At 41.6% G+C, this 22,452-nt stretch overlaps 1 protein-coding gene across 1 annotated transcript; it reads right to left on the bottom strand.

The window, feature by feature from the left end:
- Window positions 1-12,888: 12,888 nt before the first annotated feature.
- Window positions 12,889-22,162, bottom strand: LOC141334095 (uncharacterized). The gene is made up of 2 exons (XM_073839239.1): window positions 21,990-22,162; window positions 12,889-14,249 (listed from the first exon to the last, which is right to left on the bottom strand). Exons 1-2 carry the CDS (start codon window positions 22,153-22,155, stop codon window positions 13,375-13,377), a joined length of 1,041 nt encoding a protein of 346 aa, XP_073695340.1. The 5' UTR covers window positions 22,156-22,162; the 3' UTR covers window positions 12,889-13,374.
- Between the last annotated feature and the right edge of the window lie 290 nt (window positions 22,163-22,452).

Here is a 22,452-nt window from a genome sequence, read left to right on the forward strand (position 1 = left end):
CGATGTTGATCACTAACGAATACTCGAAGCTCAAAAAATGGTATTCGGACCAGCCCTACACCACATAGCACTTTCATTGTTCCCCAGACCAAACAAATAAAGGCTTCGGCCCCAGTGTTCCCCAACACAAAGAACACACTGTAGGATTTCAGTTACGCAGGACACAAGTACTGATCAAATCTCCATACTCCAAGGGAGATAAAAGATTCTTTTATCTGAACCATTTGCCAAAACGGCGCGAAGCCACTGGGCGCCACTTTGTCTACGCCAAAGCTCCGTCTGCTGATCGCCCCAGGAAACAAGGCAGCAATAAAAGATAATCCTATCAAATGAACAACTAGCGATTTGTGCTGAGAGACTCATTAAAACAAATGGAGATTTGTCACCTTCACCGAACACATGACCAAAAATTCGCTGACACAGGAAGAGGGCAATGTGCGGGGATCACCCCCCCCCCCCTTTTCTGAGACCCTCCAAAGAACTAGTCGCCTGACTCACTTGTGACCTAAGTTAGGGTAAACTGAATTAGGAATCAACAAAGGAAAATTGATCCTTCCAAGCTGGCCATGTCGGCCGTTGAACTCCTCATGACCCTCTTTTGAGTCCATGGTTTTTCACCCACTGTGCTCAAAACCCAGAACTACACCCCGCGCAATAAATGCGCTAACAAATATGATGCAAAAGGAAAAGAAACAAAGAACGCTATTTCAATCAATCGAACTTACTATGCAAAGGGATAGGGCACCCTCCTTCCCGTATGTTCAATGTTTGCCGTGTAATCGTGTACTTTCCTATACCTTGTGTGCCTTAGTTAACCAAGTTATTAAATATGTATTCCATGTGTAACCTTATATTTCTATGTTTGGTTTCGTTTGAAAGATCATGACAAAAGCGGTTTGTCTGAATGAATGAGAAATTGATATTGTGTATATTTTATGCATTGCTGTAGTTTATGATAATCGATAACCAAATTGAAGATAAATCTGTGTCCTAATAAGTCACATGCCAGAAGGAGTTGCATCAAACATGACCCCGCCCTCCTGGCAACACTATTGGACTACAATCCCCGGGGACGTGTCTAACAGACCCCTTAAAACCTAATGGCCCGAACCAGAACATTGGCTTGAATGGCGCTTGAAGTGCCGACTTGAACTGTCCGAACGGAGCGAGAAGAGTCCAAACATCCTGAAAGACTTGAAACTTTCTCTGCCGAAAATCGCCTGCTCGTTCCAGCTACAAGGCATTCTTGCCCTCCAGAACTTGCAAGGAACTGCAAAGACTTCGCGGCCCGGTTTGAACCTTCAGAGACTACGAGCCTTGCAACCCAGGCGCCCACCGAACTCTGAGCGCAACACCGGCGTAACCAAGCAACCGCGGCTGAATACGGCACCGCAACTCCCGTTGCCCCACTCTCAGCTCCTGAGGAATTCCAAAGACGTCATCTGAAGACCGACCAGCAAGCAACCAACCAGAGTCTCTGCTGAGACGAGCCCACAGAGGGAAATACCCATTCAGCACGAGCGCAAGTGAACAAGGTCTCACATCCTTACTGAGTCTGGTGATATCATTTAGGTAAACTCTCTGCTTTGTGGTTGTCTAAGGTTGCGATTTGAGAGCTAGTAGCAATACTAGGACGACTTTTGGGTTTTCTCAAAATCCATAACTTCCCATCTCTAAAACTGTATGAGTGTGCGTGTGAATGCGTGTGTGTGTTTGTGTTTTAAGTAGCTTAGATTTTGTAATCCTAGTGTAGTTCAATAAATCATTGTTTCATTGAGAGAATTGTCTTGCCTTTTGTGTTCACAAAGTACTATCTTGCCTAGATCCAGCTACCTGGCTTTAATTTCCCAAAGTAATATTTAAGTTTATTTACGCTCCTGACCATGAGCGTAATATAGACTTCAGAATTGATAAGGTATATTGATTTGACCGATTCGGTGGACGACCGGTCAAGAAACATAAACTATTAATTCTAAATCAATTTCCCTGAATTTTAGATTCGATTCTATATCCAAATCAACTTTAAATTTGAGTTAATTCTTACAACACAAAACACAAAGAACACACTGAAAGAAACAAATCTAATAAATTCGTTTCAGCGAGAGAACATCTCTCCGGTTCCCTGCACGCCGTCCCTAGTCTGTCCGCTAGATGGCGCCATTGCATCACATGTGAGCAATCCGGCCATATTAGCAGCCCAAAGCTGCTCTCCGGTTTGTGTGGGGTCTCTAATGAATCATGTCGCAGCCTGGCGGTCAGTGTCTGCTCCCGAATGGGTGATTCGTACAATAATGAAGGGGTACAGACTTCAGTTTGCCACAAGGCCCTCTCTTTTCAACGGAGTTATCTCTTCTCACACGGAAGAGAGCTCCGCTCACATTCTGAAAGACGAAATCTCCGCTCTTCTCGAGAAGGGGGCGGTGCAAGTGGTACCTCCGCACTCAAGCAGTCAGGGGTTTTACTCCCGTTATTTCCTAGTCCCGAAGAAGGACGTTCTCTCCGCCCTAATCTGGATCTCAGAGTGTTGAACAAACATCTCAGGAAATACAATTTCAGAATGTTGAGTCACTCCTCTCTTTTAAGATCCGTAAATCACACTGCGTTTTTTACAGTGATTGATCTGAAAGATTCCTTTTTCCACATAAGCATCTATCCTCCACACAGAAAATTCCTTTGTTTCGCCTACCAAGGCGTTTGTTATTTCACAGTTCTTCCTTTCGGGCTCCCACTCAGCCCGAGGACGTTCTGTCTGTGTGTGGAGGCAGGACTCGGGCCGATGAGAGCAGTGGGACTCAGAATCCTGACGTACATAGACGATTGGCTGATCATAGCCGATTCAAGAGAGGAAGCGATACAAAGCACTGCCCGTGTGCTCGCTCACATCACAGCGCTCGGCTTCAGAGTGAACGTGAGCAAGAGCAATCTCACTCCTTTGCAGAATGTGATTTTTCTGGGGCTGGAGCTGAACTTTATCACAATGCGCGCACGGCTTTTGCAACAGCGCACTCTCTCCCTTCTGAATTGCCTCTCGCTTTTCAGAGAAGGGGTGAGGGTACAGTATCGCACATGTTTCAGACTTCAGGGTCTTATGGCCTCGAATGTCCATGTCCTGCCTTTAGGCTTGCTGAGAATGAGGGCGTTCATGAAGTGGGTTTTATCTCTTCATCTCAGCCCATTACGCGATCTCTGCCGCTCTGTCTCGGTGACGCGCACATGCACTGCAGCGCTGCGCCACTGGAGGAATGTGAAGTTTTACGCTCATAGAACTCCCCTCGGGGCAATCATGATGTGCAAAGTTGTGACGACAGATGCCTCCTTAACAGGGTGGGGTGCCACACAGGAGGGCAGAACAGTGAACGGTGTGTGGCCAAACACACTTCACTCAGCCCACATAAATTATTTGGAGCTCCTCACGGTTTGGAAAGCTCTGAATCACTTTCTACCCCGTCTGCAAGGGCATCACGTGCTGGTGTGTTGCGACAACACCACAGCCGTGGCTTATATCAACCGTCAAGGGGGGATGCGCTCTTCAAAACTCCATGCTCTAGCTCACAGGCTGTTAGTATGGAGCAGGCGACACTCTCTGTCGTTACGGGCGACTGTCCCAGGCATTCTGAACAGAGGAGCAGACCTTCTACCGAGGGGGAACCCACTCTATGGGGAATGGCGCCTCCACCCTCAGATAGTGGGTCTACTGTGGAGGAGATTCGGTCAGGCGACCGTTGATCTCTTCGCTTCGCACGAAAACGCCCAGTGCCCTATGTTCTTCTCGCTACGGGACGAGGACGCTCCCCTCGGCGTGGACGCACTGGCCTATCCACGGCCCAACGTGCTTCTCTATGCATTTCCTCCGCTATCGTTAATAGCGCCCACTCTGGCCAGGGTGAAAGAACGGAGCCTGACGCTCATTCTGATAGCACCCAGATGGCCCAAATCTCCATGGCTGGCACAGATAATTCCTCTTCTGTATGCACAGCCGTGGCCACTTCCACTACGCACGGACCTCCCGTCTCAAGCGAGCGGGGAGATCTACCATCCCCACCCAGACAGGGTGGCTCTGTGGGCCTGGCCCGTGAGAGGGCAAACTTAAACACGTTGGGGCTCCCCCCACGTGTTGTCGCTACCATTCAGAATGCCAGAGCCTCCTCCACACGCTCTCTTTACAACTGCAAGTGGCGTGTGTTTGAGCAGTGGTGCGATGAGCACCAGCTGATAGCATATCAGTGCTCACTCACTGCTATTTTGAGCTTTTTGCAAGACCTTATCGATGGTGGAAGATCTTTTTCCACTATTAAGGTTTACTTGGCGGCTATCGCTGCATGTCATGTTGGGTTCGATGGCACGACAGTGGGGCAACACCCCCTCATTCGTAGATTTATGAAAGGCGCCCGCCGCTCCCTTCCAGTCACTAAAAGAGTGATTCCAGAATGGGACCTCTCCATGGTGCTGGGGGTCTTGTCTCAATACCCTTTTGAACCACTGGGAGACATTTCTCTCAAGCTTCTGTCTCTTAAGACAGCTCTGCTCCTGGCACTGGCATCAGCCAAGTGTGTCAGTGACTTGCATGCACTCTCTGTTCATTCCTCATGCACGAAATTCTCCATCAGTGGAGATAAGGTCTTTCAAAGGCCTAATCCAGCCTTTATGCCAAAATACTTCCCAGCATTTGCGTGTGAGGTGATTCAGCTTTCCGCTTTTCATCCCTGTCCTGTTAGCTCCTTACAGGTTTACATTGACAGGACCAGCGCTTTCAGGAGAAGCGACCAGCTCTTCATTTCTTGGGCCCCCCCAAACACAGGGAATCCCATTTCTAAGCAACGCCTCTCTCATTGGCTTGTGGAAGCCATCTCCTTGGCATACGAATATAAGGGATTGCGTCCTCCAGAGGGCCTCAGAGCTCACTCCACTAGAGGCTTGGCAGCCTCCTGGGCTCTGTTTAACGGGGTTTCCTTGCAGGACATTTGTGCGGCTGCAAGCTGGGCCTCACCACATACTTTGTCAGATACTACCGGTTATTCCGGTAACTCAGCTTATTCATGTTTCTAAGCAAGTCATCTGCCACCCCCCACCCCCACTTTTTTATGTGCGCATATATTATTATTAATATATCAGCACGAGGTGTTTGGCCATATTGTGTGCATGTTACCACAGTTCATCCTTTCACGGCTGGTATTCATGCATTCATTCATTGTGGTGGTCCGATCCTTGGTGACGTGTCAAGCACCGCCTCTCCAGGTGACTGTCCTCTGGCTTACAGGGCCTCACTGTGGGTGTATTGGGCAACTGGGGAGCTGTCCATATCTCCCATAGGTGGATCTCGAACACGAGATGATGAAATAGGCGGCTGCATATATGAAAAAAAAAAACACATAACCCCAAAAAAATTCTAACAAAAGGTTTCTCAGCTGTTTTTTGTAGTATTAGGTGTCCTTAATAACATACTAAAAGTTTAACCACTAGAAGATGGCGTCCAAGATGGGCAGAAAACCCTTAAAATATCCTAACTCCTTCATTATTTGACCTAGCCAAGTAATCTTGGTGTCTAACCCAATGTTCTCTGGATCTATGAATCCATTGGACTCGTCTAAATTGCACAGACATGATTACATACTTATGGAATACATGATGTTGTGAGATTACTGTAAGGTTTTATCTTTGTTTGGGATGAACCAGAGTTTTAAACGATTTAGCCTATGTCATGTAACTCCTACTCAGTACATGTTTTTGGACACATACAGCTTTTTTTTTCTTCTAAAACACAGACTTGACATTCAATGTAAAAGTTACTGCACCCAAAAGTTCCTTAAATTGGAGCTGTATAACTTTGAATTACCCCGAACAGAGGCCTGTGTGTGAACCCTCTAAATGGTCACTTATTTCAAGTTGCTTTAATATATAATTGTACTTGTAATCACTTTTAGGTGCATCTCAATAAATTAGAATGTTGTGGAAAAGTTCATTCATTTCAGTAATTCAACTTAAATTGTGAAACTTGTGTATTAAATAAATTCACTGCACACAGACTTAAGTAGTTTAAGTCTTTGGTTCTTTTAATTGTGATGATTTGCCTCACATTTAACAAAAACCCACCAATTCACTCTCTCAACAAATTAGAATACTTCATAAGACCAATAAAAAAAAAACTTTTTAGTGAATTGTTGGCCTTCTGGAAAGTATGTCCATTTACTGTATATGTACTCAATACTTCTTTTGCTTTAATTACTGCCTCAATTCAGCGTGGCATGGAGGTGATCAGTCTGTGGCACTGCTGAGGTGGTATGGAAGCCCAGGTTTCTTTGACAGTGGCCTTCAGCTCATCTGCATTTTTTGGTCTCTTGTTTCTCGTTTTCCTCTTGACAATACCCCATAGATTCTCTATGGGGTTCAGGTCTGGTGAGTTTGCTGGCCAGTCAAGCACACCAACACCATGGTAATTTAACCAACTTTTGGTGCTTTTGACAGTGTGGTTCAGGTGCCAAAACCTGTTGGAAAATGAAATCAGCATCTTTAAAAAGCTGGTCAGCAGAAGAAAGCATGAAGTGCTCTAAAATTTCTTGGTAAACGGGTGCAGTGACTTGGTTTTCAAAAAAACACAGTGGACCAACATCAGCAGATGACATTGCATCCCAAATCATCACAGACTGTGGAAACTTAACACTGGACTTCAAGCAACTTGGGCTATGAGCTTCTCCACCCTTCCTCCAGACGCCAGGACCTTGCTCTCATCTGAAAAGAGGACTTTGGGCAACAGTTCATTTCTTCTTCTCCTTGGCCCAGGTAAGACGACTCTGACGTTGTCTGTGGTTCAGGAGTGGCTTAACAAGAGGAATATGTCAACTGTAGCCAAATTCCTTGACACATCTGTGTGTGTAGTGGCTCTTGATGCCTTGACGCAAGTCCAGTCTATTCCTTGTGAAATTCACCCAAATTCTTGAATCGATTTTGCTTCACAAGCCTCTCAAGGCTGCGGTTCTCTCGGTTGGTTGTGCATCTTTTTCTTCCACACTTTTTCCTTCCACTTAACTTTCTGTTAACATGCTTGGATACAGCACTCTGTGAACAGCCAGCTTCTTTGGCAATGAATGTTTGTGGCTTACCCTCCTTGTGAAGGGTGTCAATGATTGTCTTCTGGACAACTGTCAGATCAACAGTCTTCCCCGTGATTGTGTAGCTTAGTGAACCAAACTAAGAGACCATTTTGAAGACTCAGAAGACCTTTGCAAGTGTTTTGAGTTGATTAGCTGATTTGCAAGTCAGCATATTCTAATTTGTTGAGATAGTGAATTGGTGGGTTTTTGTTAAATGTGAGCCAAATCATCACGATTAAAAGAACCAAAGACTTAAACTACTTCAGTCTGTGTGCAATGAATTTATTTAAAGGGGTCATCGGACGCAAAACTAACTTTTACATGTTGTTTGAACATTAATGTGTGTTGGCAGTTTGTGTACACAACCACCCTACAATGATAAAAATCCACCCAGTGGTATTTTTTTTAATCTTTAAAAGTAATACCCCCTTTTTTGACATAAGCGTCTTACCTTAGATCCGCCCTCACCGAGCTGAAACAGTCTGACTCCGATCGCCATTGTGTGAATCAGGTGCAGAGGAAGACTCTGAGTGATTGAGGTGTTCTGTTGTTGGATGCAATAATGAACATAGCAGTAGTCATTTGCTCCCAACATCTGAGCTGCTTAAGAGGCAGAGGACAACGTTACTTTAGTTTTTAAAAGGAAAGCGCCGATCCCAATCTACATATGCGTCTCTGTTCGTGTGAATCTTAATAATGTGCTTGTTGGCAAGTTTCGCCGATAAACACGGCTAAATGCAGCTAAACGTGGCTAAACTAAACATTACAGATCCTAATCCCTCAGCAGAGAGGGGCGGGGCGAGCAGAGCTAATTTGCATTTAAAGGGCCCATGCGATAAAATGAGCTGATATTTTGCAGAGCTGATTTTGACAAGGTAAAAGGGTGTTTTTTTACACTACTATTGAGAATTTTTAACCAAAGTATATTACAGACTTTTCATTAAGACCCAAAAGAATCATATGAACTTGTGGAAAATGGGCATCCGATGACCCCTTTAATACACGAGCTTCACAATTTGAGTTGAATTACTGAAATAAATTAACTTTTACATGACATTTTAATTTAGATATTTATATTTTAATTTAATAATTTACCTGTATCTATCATGCAAATATGCTAATTAAAATATTACATGGCCAAAACATGTATCAGGCACCAGTATTCCTGGTCTAGGAGGAATACAAAGGAGTAATGGTCATTTTAAGGACCTGACGGCCGCCATTTTGAAAATGGGGCCTTTCTTGGAGTCAAACTTTGGTAAACTTTTAGTATGTTTTTAAGTACATCTGATACTACTGTAAACCACTGAGAAACCTTTTGTTAGAATTTTTTTGGGGTCAAACCATATTTGCAGCTGACTAAAAGAGAATAGGTTACTGTCGTAACCCCGGTTCTCTGAAACATTGAGTGGAGAGATCCACCAAGTTTGCCCCGCTTGCTGCGAGAAGCGAATATGCTCACTGAGGAAAGGTAGCGCGTGCATTGGTTTTATTCGCCCGGTAAGCAGTGGGCACGCGCTCCTGTCTGTCAAGCCAGACTTGGTGCAATTGGATGCTTCTGCAGAGATCAGGTACGGATGCCCTTCCCCATAGGTGGATCTCTCCACTCGATGTTTCAGAGAACCAGGGTTACGACAGTAACCTATTGTTTTCGGTTCTGTACGGTTGTTGTTGTTTTTTTCTTTTAATCTTTAACACTCCAGAAATGTACTTCAGCATATGATATACAGCTTAATTATCCACAATTTAGGATACAGTATTAAAAAAGTTATATCATGTAATCATGCATAAACTAAATTTGACTTGACTTTAAACACATTATTGAGACCATCTCTGAGGAAAGCTAGGAGAGATTTTGATACAGCAAGAGAGAAGACATTGATGACATGCTTTTCATTTATTTGGCAATAACAGGAGAATGTGTATTGCTATCTCTACAGGAATTTGTGTGCCTTTTTTGCACATAAAGATTGAACTGAAGAATTAACTTGCATTTATCAAAGAGCCAACTTCAGTGTAGCTCTTACAAAAATATTATATTTTAAAAGAAAAAGAGAGGAACTCTTTAGGCTCTGTCTTTTAAACAAGTGATTGATTGGTTCATGTCATATGACCTGCGGTGCGCTTGCGGCATTCTGAAAAGTTGAGATGTTTTCATCTCGATGCGGCGCAGACGCGCCTGGAAAAAACAAGCGTGTCGCTTCCATTATGAGCGCACATACCGCGCGTCCACATTTAAAATAACGAACTTGAGTGCACAAACTTGCCGAATCCTCCAACTCTGGGCAGCCTTCCTTATCTCTCCCACTTGCCATTTCTACACGTGACGTAACCTGCAGCACTCCACTTTTACTGTCTGTGTATGTCCACACATATGAGCCTGTTCCTCCAACGGACTCCGCATCAATCTCATTTTAGCTTAAAGGCATATAAAACAAATAGAAAAAAAAGTTGCTAGGAAACAGTAATGTGCTAGCCTGGCTAACGCCAGACCACGTTATGACTTCGTCATGATTCGTGGTCTGGGAACCACATGTTCATTTTCTCGTATTTGAGGCATGGTTTACGAATGCCCAGAGCCGTTTATTGGGCGATACGAATGTCTATCAAATGCGCCTGTGCGTAGCTCATAGCCAATCGTTTCAATTATACCGGATGACGTATGTAGAGCGAACGCCTAAAGTTGCTCTTTTTTTCAAAATAAACTTGCGTTCTAAACTACTTAGAACACTATACCGTGTCTACACCGGACGCGACAGTTGCCGCGCCGCAACAGCTAAAGTCTGTCTACACTGGACGCAACAATGCGACCGTTGCAAATCATTTAAACGTTTGTGTGAGCACATCATAAATAGAACGCGGCAGCAGATTACTGTCGGGATTTTCCGTGTCTCACCGCATCCAGTGTAGACAGCATAATAGGTTCTAATGTCATTTGTCGTCCGGTGTAGACACGAAAGATAACTTCGCGGCTGCTGCCATGCTGGATCCATAGTAACAAACTGCTTTGGTGAGTCGCATAGAAGGCGTCATCGTCTTGCTGCTCCCTCCCCGTTCTGTGATTGGTTCCCTATCTTAGGTGAAAATTAGGTCCATGGTTTCCAGACTAGACTAGAAGCGTGAATAAAATTGCGCTGCGCAAGGCAGGATGGGGAAACCCAGGCTAGTAATGTGCATCTTCAACGGTGGAAAAAAAAGTTGCAAGCACTGTAATGCATGCGGTCAGTTTGACCATTATGGCAATTTAAGGTAGAACTACTCAGAACTCGTGTGTTTTGTAATTTCAATAAAATAATAATGTTAGAATGAAATATACACACATTTACAAAAAATGCAGACTATTACAGTTAAATGGGTTATATTTCAACAAAGTTACCACATTGCAAAATTTTAAAACAGTCAAAATGACTGCCTTGGTCGTTGTAGTGTTAGCTATACTGCCATCCAAAGGCAAAGGCAAAATTGCAGTAACTACAAAATCCAAACTAATACCAAGGCCAACCTCAGTAATTGATGTTATTGCACTCTAGCTTTGTTTTCTCTGCTTTAATGCCTTGGTAGCCGTAACACTCACACAGAACCCTACAGCCAACCAGCTAGCCTACCATGACACAATTCCATGGCAAAATGATGATCACATTCATTATTCATGGTTTATTGCAGAGGAAAGTACTTCTAAAATTCCTAGAGCAGATATCCTGCTAGCCTGCACTGGCCCTTTACAAGACCACTTAGGGCTAGTCTAAGGGGCCCCCAGCAGGCTGCCAGCTCAGGGCCTCTAAGATTTTGTTAATTGGCAAGTCCCATAGTGCTGGCCCTGCACAGGCAGTCCTCACATAGCCCACACTATTAATCTACAACAGGGGTGAATGCCATAGCTCTGGATCCAACCCCTGTACCCAATGCCATCAGGTCCCAGATTTTGTCAGGTGCAGATATTGACCTTTTTTCCCTGCTATCTCCTATTTCTCCTTCACCCTCAGATCACAAAATCAATTGTGGATAATTTTCAGTATCCCTTAAAAACTCAGCTCACGTCCCATCCTGCATTCTGTCGTTCACTGAATTCACCATTGTTTTTAACTGTTAATCGCCGAGTTTGCATTATCATACGGAGGCTCAAATTTCTATACTTGCCAAAAGCTCTTCTCAGCCAAATGTGCAGTCACATTGGACACTGAACTTCACAGCAGGGTGTTTTTAGGCTGCCCTAACATATCTTGCAGAGCCTGCAGCTCTATTCCCCCCTGCCCTGAACCTTCCCAGCCCAAATCTACCAGCTATGTCCCACACCTCATGGATACCCCTGACAGCCCCACTCCCTCTCCTAGAAGCTTTTCTTAATTTCATCCTTCAAGCTCCCCAGGACCCTTCAGTCTTACCTAACAGCATGGAATGTTTTAAAACATTTCACTCTGCTTACAGATTCCCAGATTTTTCCTTGTTATTGATTACCACATTCATCTCTTACCTCAACATCATCAAAAACATCCTAATTGGCTCAATCAAAGAGTACCTAAGCGGGATCCAATTTTTTCCAGGAATCCAAAAAACCCATCCCACTGTCCCGGACACCCGCCAACCTATAACCCTAAAAATTTTAAACATTTGCATCTCCACTGTCTGTAAAGTCTACCAGTCCATCCACATCACCGTACCCTAGATGCCATGCTTACCCTGGCTTTAGGTTTCAAGATTTTCGGGAAGAGCTCACACGGATAATTAACACAGCCAATTCATCATCAGTAATCACACTCTGTCACGGTTCATGGGTTCACATTCTCAATCTTGTGATTTTTGTATTTTACACGTGTTGTGTGGGTGTGTGTGCGTGTGTGTTATTGTTTGAGCGCGTCAGGTGATCGCTGACAAGCTAATCACCGTCAGCTGCAGATCATTTACCTGGCTATTTATTCAGACTGTGTTTGTCTCTCGTTGTCAGATCGTTGGTTTATGTCGTCGGTTCCCTGCTGTGTCTTTGTGTTCTTCTCCAGTTTTCCTCCGCTGTGGATTCTCGCTCTGGGGTTTCCTGTCTGTCCCGGTTCTGCTCGTTCTGGAGTCTGGCTGCCCACCTGCACCCTGCGCTACCAGCGTCATCATCTACTTCTCTGGCTGCTCGTCATTTGAGAATTACCTTGTTGGATTTGTTATCAATAAACAACGCTTTATTTCATTCGCTCTTGAATCCTCTGCTGATTGCCGTGACACACTCCCTATCCAATCAGCACGATAAAGAATCCCTGTAAATAACCAAATCAGACCTACCTTCTTCCTTCCCCTTATTTCAGCACCATTCCACCACCCCGTCTCCTCACTTTCAGCCCGGGGGTTGAAATTAGGCTCAGGAATTACTGCCGAGCTCAAAGCCCTCTCCCGGACAGCATGCCAGATACACCTAGTTTATGATCCGTAAGAATGAACTTGTGAAAGAAAGACTAAACTAAATCACTATTGAAATTAAAACAGAACATTTGTTGATTTGTCTTTTGTTTCAACAATCTTATTAGTTTCTTTGAAATTCTTGCACTTAACTCACTCAAGGTGAGTTTAAGTAAACTGCAAAAAATATTGTTTAGTAATAGATGCAATGAATAAGTCCAATCCTTCAAAAATTAAGATGAAATTGGATCCCATTAAAATCCTGTAGAAATGATCATGCAGCATATTTATGCATTGTCCTATAAGACAATTCCTAATGGTTCCAAAAATGATTATTACAGCCTTCCACAACGCTGCCAATGTTGGTGGTAGAAGTGAGCAAGTAACTGATGTGTGCACATTAAATCCATGCACACTGATGTTAAAATGCTAAGTGTCCTTTATTGTGCTTCAATCGAAAAACAGTGCACTTCCTGTGAGCTCTCCTTTCAATTCATGACATACAAATGTGAAGTTCTTAAATTGTGGACAGAGCAAACACATTATCCATAGTCCATATTATTCTTTGCACGTTTATGCATTAAGCTCAGTCCGACACAATATAGCTAGTTGACAAGGTAAAGTATACCATGGACAAAACACAGTGCCCTAAAATGTGAATTAGAATTTCATTGTAGGAGCCCTGTATAGTATTCTTATTGGAATCCTTTAGGATTGTTTTGACGAGGGAACATTTAGCAGATTCTGAAAGGGGGATGTAAACTTTTGATCTCAACTGTAGTTGTGGTTGCAACAATGTGGTTGCCGAGAAACAAAGAGGTATAAGTTTGTGGAGTAATTTACAACAGCTTTGATTGTGGCTCAACCAATCAGAATCAAGGACATTTTGTTTGAAACTCTGTTCATGCTAAGGGGATCTGTTAGACTTCTTTCTATTGTGAATCTTCATATGCCTGCCAAGGCTTCCTTTTTGACTAAAACTGTTTCCACACTGTTTGCATGTGTAAGGCTTCTCTCCAGTGTGAACTCTCATGTGAATGTTAAGGTATACTTCACGAGTAAAACTCTTTCCACACTGTTGGCAGGTAAAAAGGCTCTCTGTAATGTGAACATTTTGGTGAACTTTAAGGTTTCCACTTTCACTGCAACTCTTTCCAGACTGAGGGGATCTGTGAGGCTTTTCTCTATTGTACATTTTCATGTGACTTTCAAGGTGTCCTCGCTGACTGAAACTCTTTCCACACTGTTTGCATGAGTAAGGCTTCTCTCCAGTGTGAACTCTCATGTGAATGTTAAGGCATTCTTTACGAGTGAAGCCCTTTCCACACTGTTTGCATGAGTAAGGCTTCTCTCCAGTATGAATTTGTATGTGTCTGTTAAGGCATTCTTTACGAGTGAAACTTTTTCCACACTGTTTGCATGTGTAAGGCTTCTCTCCAGTGTGAAATCTCATGTGTCTGTTAAGGTTTCCTTTTTCAGTGAAATTCTTTCCACACTGTTTGCATGAGTAAGGCTTCTCTCCAGTGTGAATTTGTATGTGTCTGTTAAGGTTTCCTTTTTCAGTGAAATTCTTTCCACACTGTTTGCATGTATAAGGCTTCTCTCCAGTGTGAATCCTCATGTGCATTTTAAGGTGTCCTTGTTCTTGACCTCTTTTTTGTTTTGAAGTCTTTTCTGACTGTAAGGAACAAAAAGATTTTTCTCCAGATACAAAATCATGAAGATTCTTAAACTGGTCTTTCTCTTCAGTTTCATTCAGTACTTCCCTCTCCTCTTTCAGCGCTGTTAGGTGAAGGTAAGGTGGGAAAACAGAGAGATAAAAGTTAACCCCAGTTTAATGGCACAAAACAAATAACATCAAAACATGTAGATATGTAATGCATGTATTCTAGATCCTATACCAGGTGTCCAAACCTGATCCTGGTCTGCCAGTACCTTACAGGGATTAAGTTATCTGTTATACAATTAATTGAATCTAGAAAATCTATACAGACTTATCTCAATTATTATTTACCATTTTTATGTCTCATGGGGGATAAAATTCAACAAATTTAGAGAGACTAGGAAAAAAGAAAGAGGACAAACTTCCCACTAAACCATCAGATGAAAAATTCATCACACAGTAATTCCTTCTGAGGTATTATTAAGGGGGCAATTATGTTAGCCAATCCTAAAAGTTGGCTGTTACACTTGACCTTTTAAATGGAAAACACCAAAACAAACCAAATCTTATTTAAAAAATTTAATTCACTCAATTTTAAATGTTTCTGTCAAGAACATTAGTAATATTATAAGTACACCCCTGGAAACATAATATAAAAAACAACTAAAAACTTTCTTTAAAAATAAACAGGCAATATTTTTGCAACCAATTTAAAGTGAAAAAGTGAAAGTGAAGTGACATGTGCCAACAGCCAAGTATGGTGAATTGTGCTCTGCATTTAATCCATCAAAGTGCACTAATGCTGTTAAAGGAGAACTCCGGTGTGATTTTGACCTAAAGTGTATTGAATCATGATACCGAGTGTGAACGTACCTTGCATATCTCATCTCGGTTTGTGTCCTGCAGTCCGAAATCTGGGGTCAGTTAGCCGATGCTAACAACCGGTTGTCAATGAGAGTCAATAGGGCATCGAAGTAGCCATGTAAATAAATCACTGTTTTACACCATTTACGAGGCACAAAGTAGCTCCACACTTCATTGGTAGGCTTCCAAGGGCCCTGACATTTAAAACGAGACATTGAGAACTTTGAAAAAGCTCTGGTAGTTTATTTACAAGAAGATTTATACAGACATTTTCCACCAGAAACAGACCGGTCGCCGCCATCTTGAATTTAGTCACGATAAGTCGAGTGTCGAGCACCAAGGAATTTATCAGGTTATCAACTTATCAGGTTGTAGTTTCCTTCGTGCTCGACACTCGACTTATCGTGACTAAATTCAAGATGGCGGCGACCGGTCTGTTTCTGGTGGAAAATGTCTGTATAAATCTTCTTGTAAATAAACTACCGGTGCTTTTTCTGAGTTCTCAATGTCTCGTTTTAAATGTCAGGGCCCTTGGAAGTCTACCAATGAAGTGTGGAGCTACTTTGTGCCTCGTAAATGGCGTAAAACAGTGATTTATTTACATGGCTTCTCCGATGCCCGATTCACCCTCATTGACAACCGGTTGTTAGCATCGGCTAACTGATCCCAAATTTCGGACTGCAGGACACAAACCGAGATGAGATATGCAAGGTACGTTCACATTCGGTATCATGATTCAATACACTTTAGGTCAATATCACACCGGAGTTCTCCTTTAAACCAACCTGGTCCGAGGAACCATCAGGCTAAGTTCTGTAACACAGACCAATAAGAATGCACTGATTTTACTTACTACTGACTCTCTCATATACAATTATTTGACTTTAGTATCAGGCCAAATATAAAAGTATATAGATTTTTTTTCTCAAATAATAAATAAAATAAATAAAAACTTAGGCTGCAACCAACTGTATTTAATGTATTGTCACAAGTTTTAATTACATTTTAAGATATATATAAAAACAATTTACCATGGTTGCTACTTGCACATTCAGTTGATCAGAAGTTTCTAGCCATGCAGCCTTTCTCTCTGGTTTTATGACAGTTGTACTTCCTATCTCTAGTCTTTAAAACACTAAATTAAAAAATAGAAAACAGCCTACATTTTAACTGGGAAGAGGAACATTTACTCATTTGAGCTAATAATTAGGACTGTATTAGTCAGCTTACAACTGATTTACATTTACTGCTATAATAAAAATACACTTTCATTATAGTTTATATACATGTCACATTGAATGTCCAACAACACATATTTGAACAAAATGTATGTTTTCCTCAGAATTACTAAGCTACTATTATATTGTGTCAGTGCTTGTTTAATTGTGTAAACCTTGTCTACTCCTGACAACAAAATTGATGTGTGTATGACTTTTTAACATTTACATATTCTTATGAAGAATATACAGTTTAGAAAACACATCTCAAATGTATTAAATGGTACAAATATATTTGGCATGGTGGATCTATTTGATCTATAATTGAAATTAAGGGCAGCTTTAAGAATAAGCGTGCACATCAAATTATCTTAACTCACTGAACCTGGATCAAATTAGGGAGAGTTTATTAGTTTATTAGTCACTAATAACCTAACCTAAATGGTAATTTATGGCACAACTTTAACCCTGATCGATTTAATAGATTATTTCAGGTCAAGTTTTAGACTTTAATCCAAGGTTTTCGGAGTGTCTTTTTTTTTTAAACAGCCCTCAGAGCTAGACATTAAGACTTGATATGTGCTTGTCCTTTGGACAACTAAATCAATCATCCATTTGTCCAAGTAAAAAGTTTGGCTACATCCACACAAAGTCAGAGCTTTCCATATCAAATTTTTTTCCCCTCGTCTCAAGAAATATCTGCGTCCACATGAAACCAACACAAAACTGCGTCCACATAAAAACCAACACAAAACTATGTAGTATATTTGCCAGATTTTGGCAATGCCCATAAACCTTGCGTGCAGTATACACAGGGAGAACAGTTACTCTTACGCTGCCATGCTGAGGGGAGTGCATGTGGAAATAGCGAGCACTAAGTATCAATTTGGATATGAACTGCAAGTTAGGACGTAGTGACGGCTGTCAGAGCGTTATTCCCCATGGCCAACGGCCTTAACTGTTACCGACTTACCTGGATGGGTTAAAGGAGAACCCATGGTACAGCTCAAGCTTGAAACCAAGCGATTTCTTCGGGGAAACACCTAAATAGAAAGACTTAATAGAACAGGAACTGCCACCACTACCAGGTCTAGTTCCCTCAGTGAACTGACTCACAGATAGGGCAGCAGGCCTGTCCCCAGAAGAAACCATTCTAATAGGGGTCACCGTAAGGTAGGGTTGCACAGTATACCAGTACTACGGTAGTATCGCGATACTAAAGCTTAAAAATACCCGCGGTGCCATTGCATTTTTGAAACGGTAGTATCGTCCAAACGGTAGGACCGTAAGATATGTTGTATGCACGGCAGGAACACTGTTTAAAACGTTCATTTGAACATGCACGCCAGCACACCAAAATGTCTTTCTGCTGTGCTTTGTGTAGTACAGGCTGTGTCTACGCTTTATATGCTATTCAGCGTTTCCCGATGCTTCAGTTCAGTTTGAAATGAGAAGTTACACTCGCACGTCGTTTTTGACGCTGCAGTTTATCAGAAGATAGGGTCTGATTCAGACCGTCTGATGTTATTTAAAAAATAGCAGTTCAAGAATCACTTATTCAACACATTTAAAGTTGTGTTTTCATTCCTTTGCTCACTTTTAGAACAGGTGAAATAATTAGCTTCTGGAAGGATCGTTGATCACGAATGCAATTCCATTCATTAGCATACTAGCTGCTTTCCACTTGGTTCTTATTAAATATTATATATATATTTTTATATTATGAATTAATGTTTTAATATATAAGCTGCTTACTTTCAAGATATGCGAGCAAAAATGCTCCTGACAGTTCAGCAAGACGTTTTTGTTTCCTTTCTGTGTTCGAATCCATATCCGCGTTGGTTTGGCCGAATCACTGATTCACTAAGCCATTCATAAAAACAGTCATTTGATTCACTCCTGAATGATTCGGGTTTAAGTTTCTCATCATATTACATTCTTTACCATAATATTTCCATATTCAGAGTTTAAAACATTATAAATAAAGTCTAAATGTATTAATACTACATCTAAATGTCACTTCATGCAGCTTCTGCGCATTGCTAAGATGAGTTATGTTGACATGATTTCATGGAAAACAATAGCCAGTCATTCATTCACATTAATGAAGTATTCAGAGAAAAATGTTGTCTGTTTTCATTTACATCTTTTTATTTATGAAATGTTGATTCATTTTGTAGAACAGAATTTTAAATGAACAAAATACTGCGTGGTATTGCGATACTACTTGGTATCGTGATACTTCAGCTGGTATAGTATCGTAAGTCATTTCTATGGTATAGTGACAACCCTACCGTAAGGTGACGTGCCCTGGATAACGAATGGTCGGGAGACATCAGAGAGGATATCTGAGGGGAGTTGGGAGTTTGGCCCAAGGAGACTGGAGTTTTAAGACCAACTCAATGATGGGAACGAAGTAAAATGCATAACCCATACCGTATAGGATTTTAGAGAAAAACCCAGAACTTCGTGGGTGCTTACCACACGAGTGGATTTTAGAAAGTGCCCAGAGCCTAGTGTGGGATACTTCCCATAGATAAATGGATTTTAGAAAGAGTGTTTTCCCAGGGGGTTTCACTACTGAAGCTCTAGCGAGGGGAACTATGCTGTACCCTGATCAGGACGGACAGTCCGCAAACTGTAAGTCAACTGATGTAGAGAAGGAGCTAAAACTGACCATCCAAAATAGTGGAAATAGACAGAGGACAGACTCCTAACCCTGAGCTGCAGGGAGGAACATCCGTCCTTGAAGGGCTCTGCCACTTCGTCAGAAGAAAGTCCCTGACCCTTGTCCAGTTCCTTCAGCAGGTCAGCCAGAGAGATAGCTGGCTCTTCAATAGGGGGCATCCGCTCATAGCCATAGTCTCTCATTCCTTCAATATTTTCATAGTTAGCCAGTAGGAACTATGGATGCGAGCAGAATACAGCTTTTTCCATACCATCTCAATCTCTGAATGGAGATCGGGAAGAAATGAAAGACTCGCTGGAGCGGGGAGGTTATGATCCAAGAGATAGCATTCTTTCAGACAGCCCCGCAGGACCGCTTTTCTGGTACACTTCCACGGCAAGTTAAGCTTTAATGTGGCCCGATCTATAACCTCCAAAAGCTCCTCGTACACAGGGCAGGAAGGTTGAGAAGACTCAGCCTCACCCTGTTGAACCCAGCAGAGCGCTCGCTCCAGGATCCGATGATGTTAATGAAACAATGTCATCGTCATCCAACAGCTCATCCTCATCTCTGGCTGATGAGCACGAAAGGGAAAGCCCCTTTTTTAAGGGTGTTGCTTTCAGATGTATCCACTCTGGGACCCGGTTTAAATAAATATCGGTTTCACTCTCCCAAAACGCCAGAACCTATTCAACATAAAATGTATGCGTATACAGCTAAACACATCTTTGTGTGGACAAGGCCTTAGTTCTATGTACGATTTGTTTTTATTTATTTGTTGAAATTATTTATTCACAAGCAATATTCTCAACAGTTTTATCAGCTCTATCAGGATTATTTTAAATAATTCTCATAGCATGTGATGTTTCAAGCATGCAGACGATCTTATGAAGAGCCTGCATGCTTGAAACACCCCACGCTATACAAACATTTTAATAAAATAAATGTAAGTAATAAACAAACATTTTAGAAAAAAATATATAACAGTAGTTCAAACAAATAAGTGTTAAGTTGTCCCCAGAAAATAATTTCCTATTCTATCTTTTAGGCCTGGTCCACACTAATATGTTTCCATTTGAAGGCTTCTGTTTTGGTCCCACCCACACTGAGATAGCATATATGTTAAAGGGGTCATCCAATGCCCATTTTCTACAAGTTAATATGATGCTTTAGGGTCCAAATGAAAAGTATGTAATATTCTTTGATTAAAAATTCTTTATGTTAGTGTAAAAAAACACTAATTTTACCTGGTAAAAAATGCCTCTGTTCTCAGCAAACGATATCAGTACCTGGCCCTTTAAATGATATGAACCTCTGCTCACCCCGCCCTTCAGTTCTGTGGGGCGTGTCATTACATAGCACATGGGATGTTGCCTAGACAACAGTTGGGGTATAGTTGTATAGTTTGGGGGAAAATGGCACTTGGGGGGCTCTCAAGACACTGTACAACCCCATCCATTTAAAATTTAATTTTTAAAACCGGAGTTTTATGGCCTAGATCTTCCAGCCGTTTCTGGCTCTTTCGTTCTCTCGCCCTAATCAGGCAGGGACACCTTGTCAGTATGGCGGCGTGGGCATACTCGTTCCCAAAGCATCTCGACGCAGCTCGAAGTTACCTGGAAGGGAACGTCTCAGGTTACGTATGTAACCCTAGTTCCCTGAAGGGAACGAGACGCTGTGTCAAGAGGCCATACTTCCGGCATCCCTGCAGCGCTTGCTTTATTCGAAAGCTAGTTTTGTGTTCACCTTGCGTGCATTTAAGCTTCACGGTCGGTGATGTCATCACATACGTGACGTCTCGCGATTCCATTGGACTGATTACACACGTGATTCAGAGTGAGGGCACGCTGAGGGCGTTCCCAAAGCGTCTCGACGCAGCATCTCGTTCCCTTCAGGGAACTAGGGTTACATACGTAACCTGAGGCTACATTTACATTAATCCGGATACATTTGAAAACGGAGTTTTCATTTTAAAACGCTCTCCGTCCACACTATCGTTTCCAAGCGTTTTCCAAAAGTTTCTCATCCACACTGAAATGTAGGAAAACATCAAATTCGCCTTACTGCGCATGCGTAAAGCCTCCAAAATTATACAGACGTAATAAGTTTTCACGCAATTCTTCTGGCGGATTAATTTACGGAAATATCTCATCATCCACTGACGCGTCTATGTCGCGCTCATTCATAAATTATCTGAATAGCATGTGTCATCATATGTTTTGCAGGACAGCAAAAGTAAATTTTCTGTCATCATTTTAGGACTGTAATTTGAAGAGTGTACAAGGTAAATCTCTTTAGCAGCAGTGTGACAGTGAAAAGCACAGGCACAATTACTGGTGTAAACATATCTATTGGTACAATATGCGTCACATGACTAAATATGCGTCATCGTTTTCAAAAGCCTCCGTTTTCACAGTCCACACTACAAGGCGAAAACGGCATTTTCAAATTTTATCCACTTTGGAGAGCGTTTTCAAACAGCTCAGTTTTCCTTGACAAAATTGCTGTCTCAGTGTGGACGGAAGACCAAAACAGAGAGAAAAAGATGCGTTTTCAAACGAAAACGTATTAGTGTGGACATGGCCTGAGACATTTTGTGACATTTCAGTGTGGATGAGAAACTTTAGGAAAATGCTTGAAAACGCTAGTGTGGATGGAGAAAATTTTAAAACAAAAAGTCTGTTTTCAATTTTATTTGGATTCATTTAGGTGTAGCCTAAGTGGTTTTCCTTGTTTTATTTGCTTACCAAATACTTTAAATGAACATGTAAACAGCATGCAGTAGCCAAATGTAATTACTCACGTTGCTTTGTACAAAATAAATTATTTTCTTAGTACCTTTGCATAATGAGCCAAAATGCAATAATTCAATGGTTTTAATATTAGAAGCAGATACTAGGTTTAATGTTACAATGTTTGGTTAAGACTCATTCCATATTATTGTTACAACTTAAATGCATGATGTCATAGTAACAAATGGCCAATGTGAAAGAAAGATCTTCTGAACTGCACTTGAAGGCAGAATTAGTATGTGATCTCGACACTTCTGTCAAATGTCAAAACATTTCTGTATTTCTATAATGAGTTTAGCTATGAGAATAAAAACCAACCTGTTTGTTCCTCAGTATCTTCATGTTTGACTCTAAATGTTTCTTCAATCCTCATGTCTTCATTCTCCTCTTTAATAAACACCATCTTTGTTTGTTCCTCAGTATCTTCATGTTTGAATGTTTCTTCAATCGTCACGTATTCACTCTCCTCTTTAATAAACGCCATCTTTATAATAGTGCGTCACGTGGATCTCAGTTGATTCTCCAGGAGTTTTTCTGTGTTTGAACACTTTGTCCTGTTTAAGATGACAATAATTAATAGAAAGAACAATCAATGCAAACTAAATCTGTGTGTGTCTCAATCAGCTCCTAGTTCAGTAGTCAGTGCACTAGTAAGACAGTCAGAGAGTTAATAGACTTCTATATAAAATGTATAAAATATATACAAATTACACAGAAGGTTCATATTTAAGTATGCGATTTTGATATATATTTGGTATTCGATTATTTATCATATCTAATA

Source organism: Garra rufa, chromosome 4 (genome assembly GCF_049309525.1).
Source record: "Garra rufa chromosome 4, GarRuf1.0, whole genome shotgun sequence".
Lineage (NCBI taxonomy): Eukaryota > Metazoa > Chordata > Actinopteri > Cypriniformes > Cyprinidae > Garra > Garra rufa.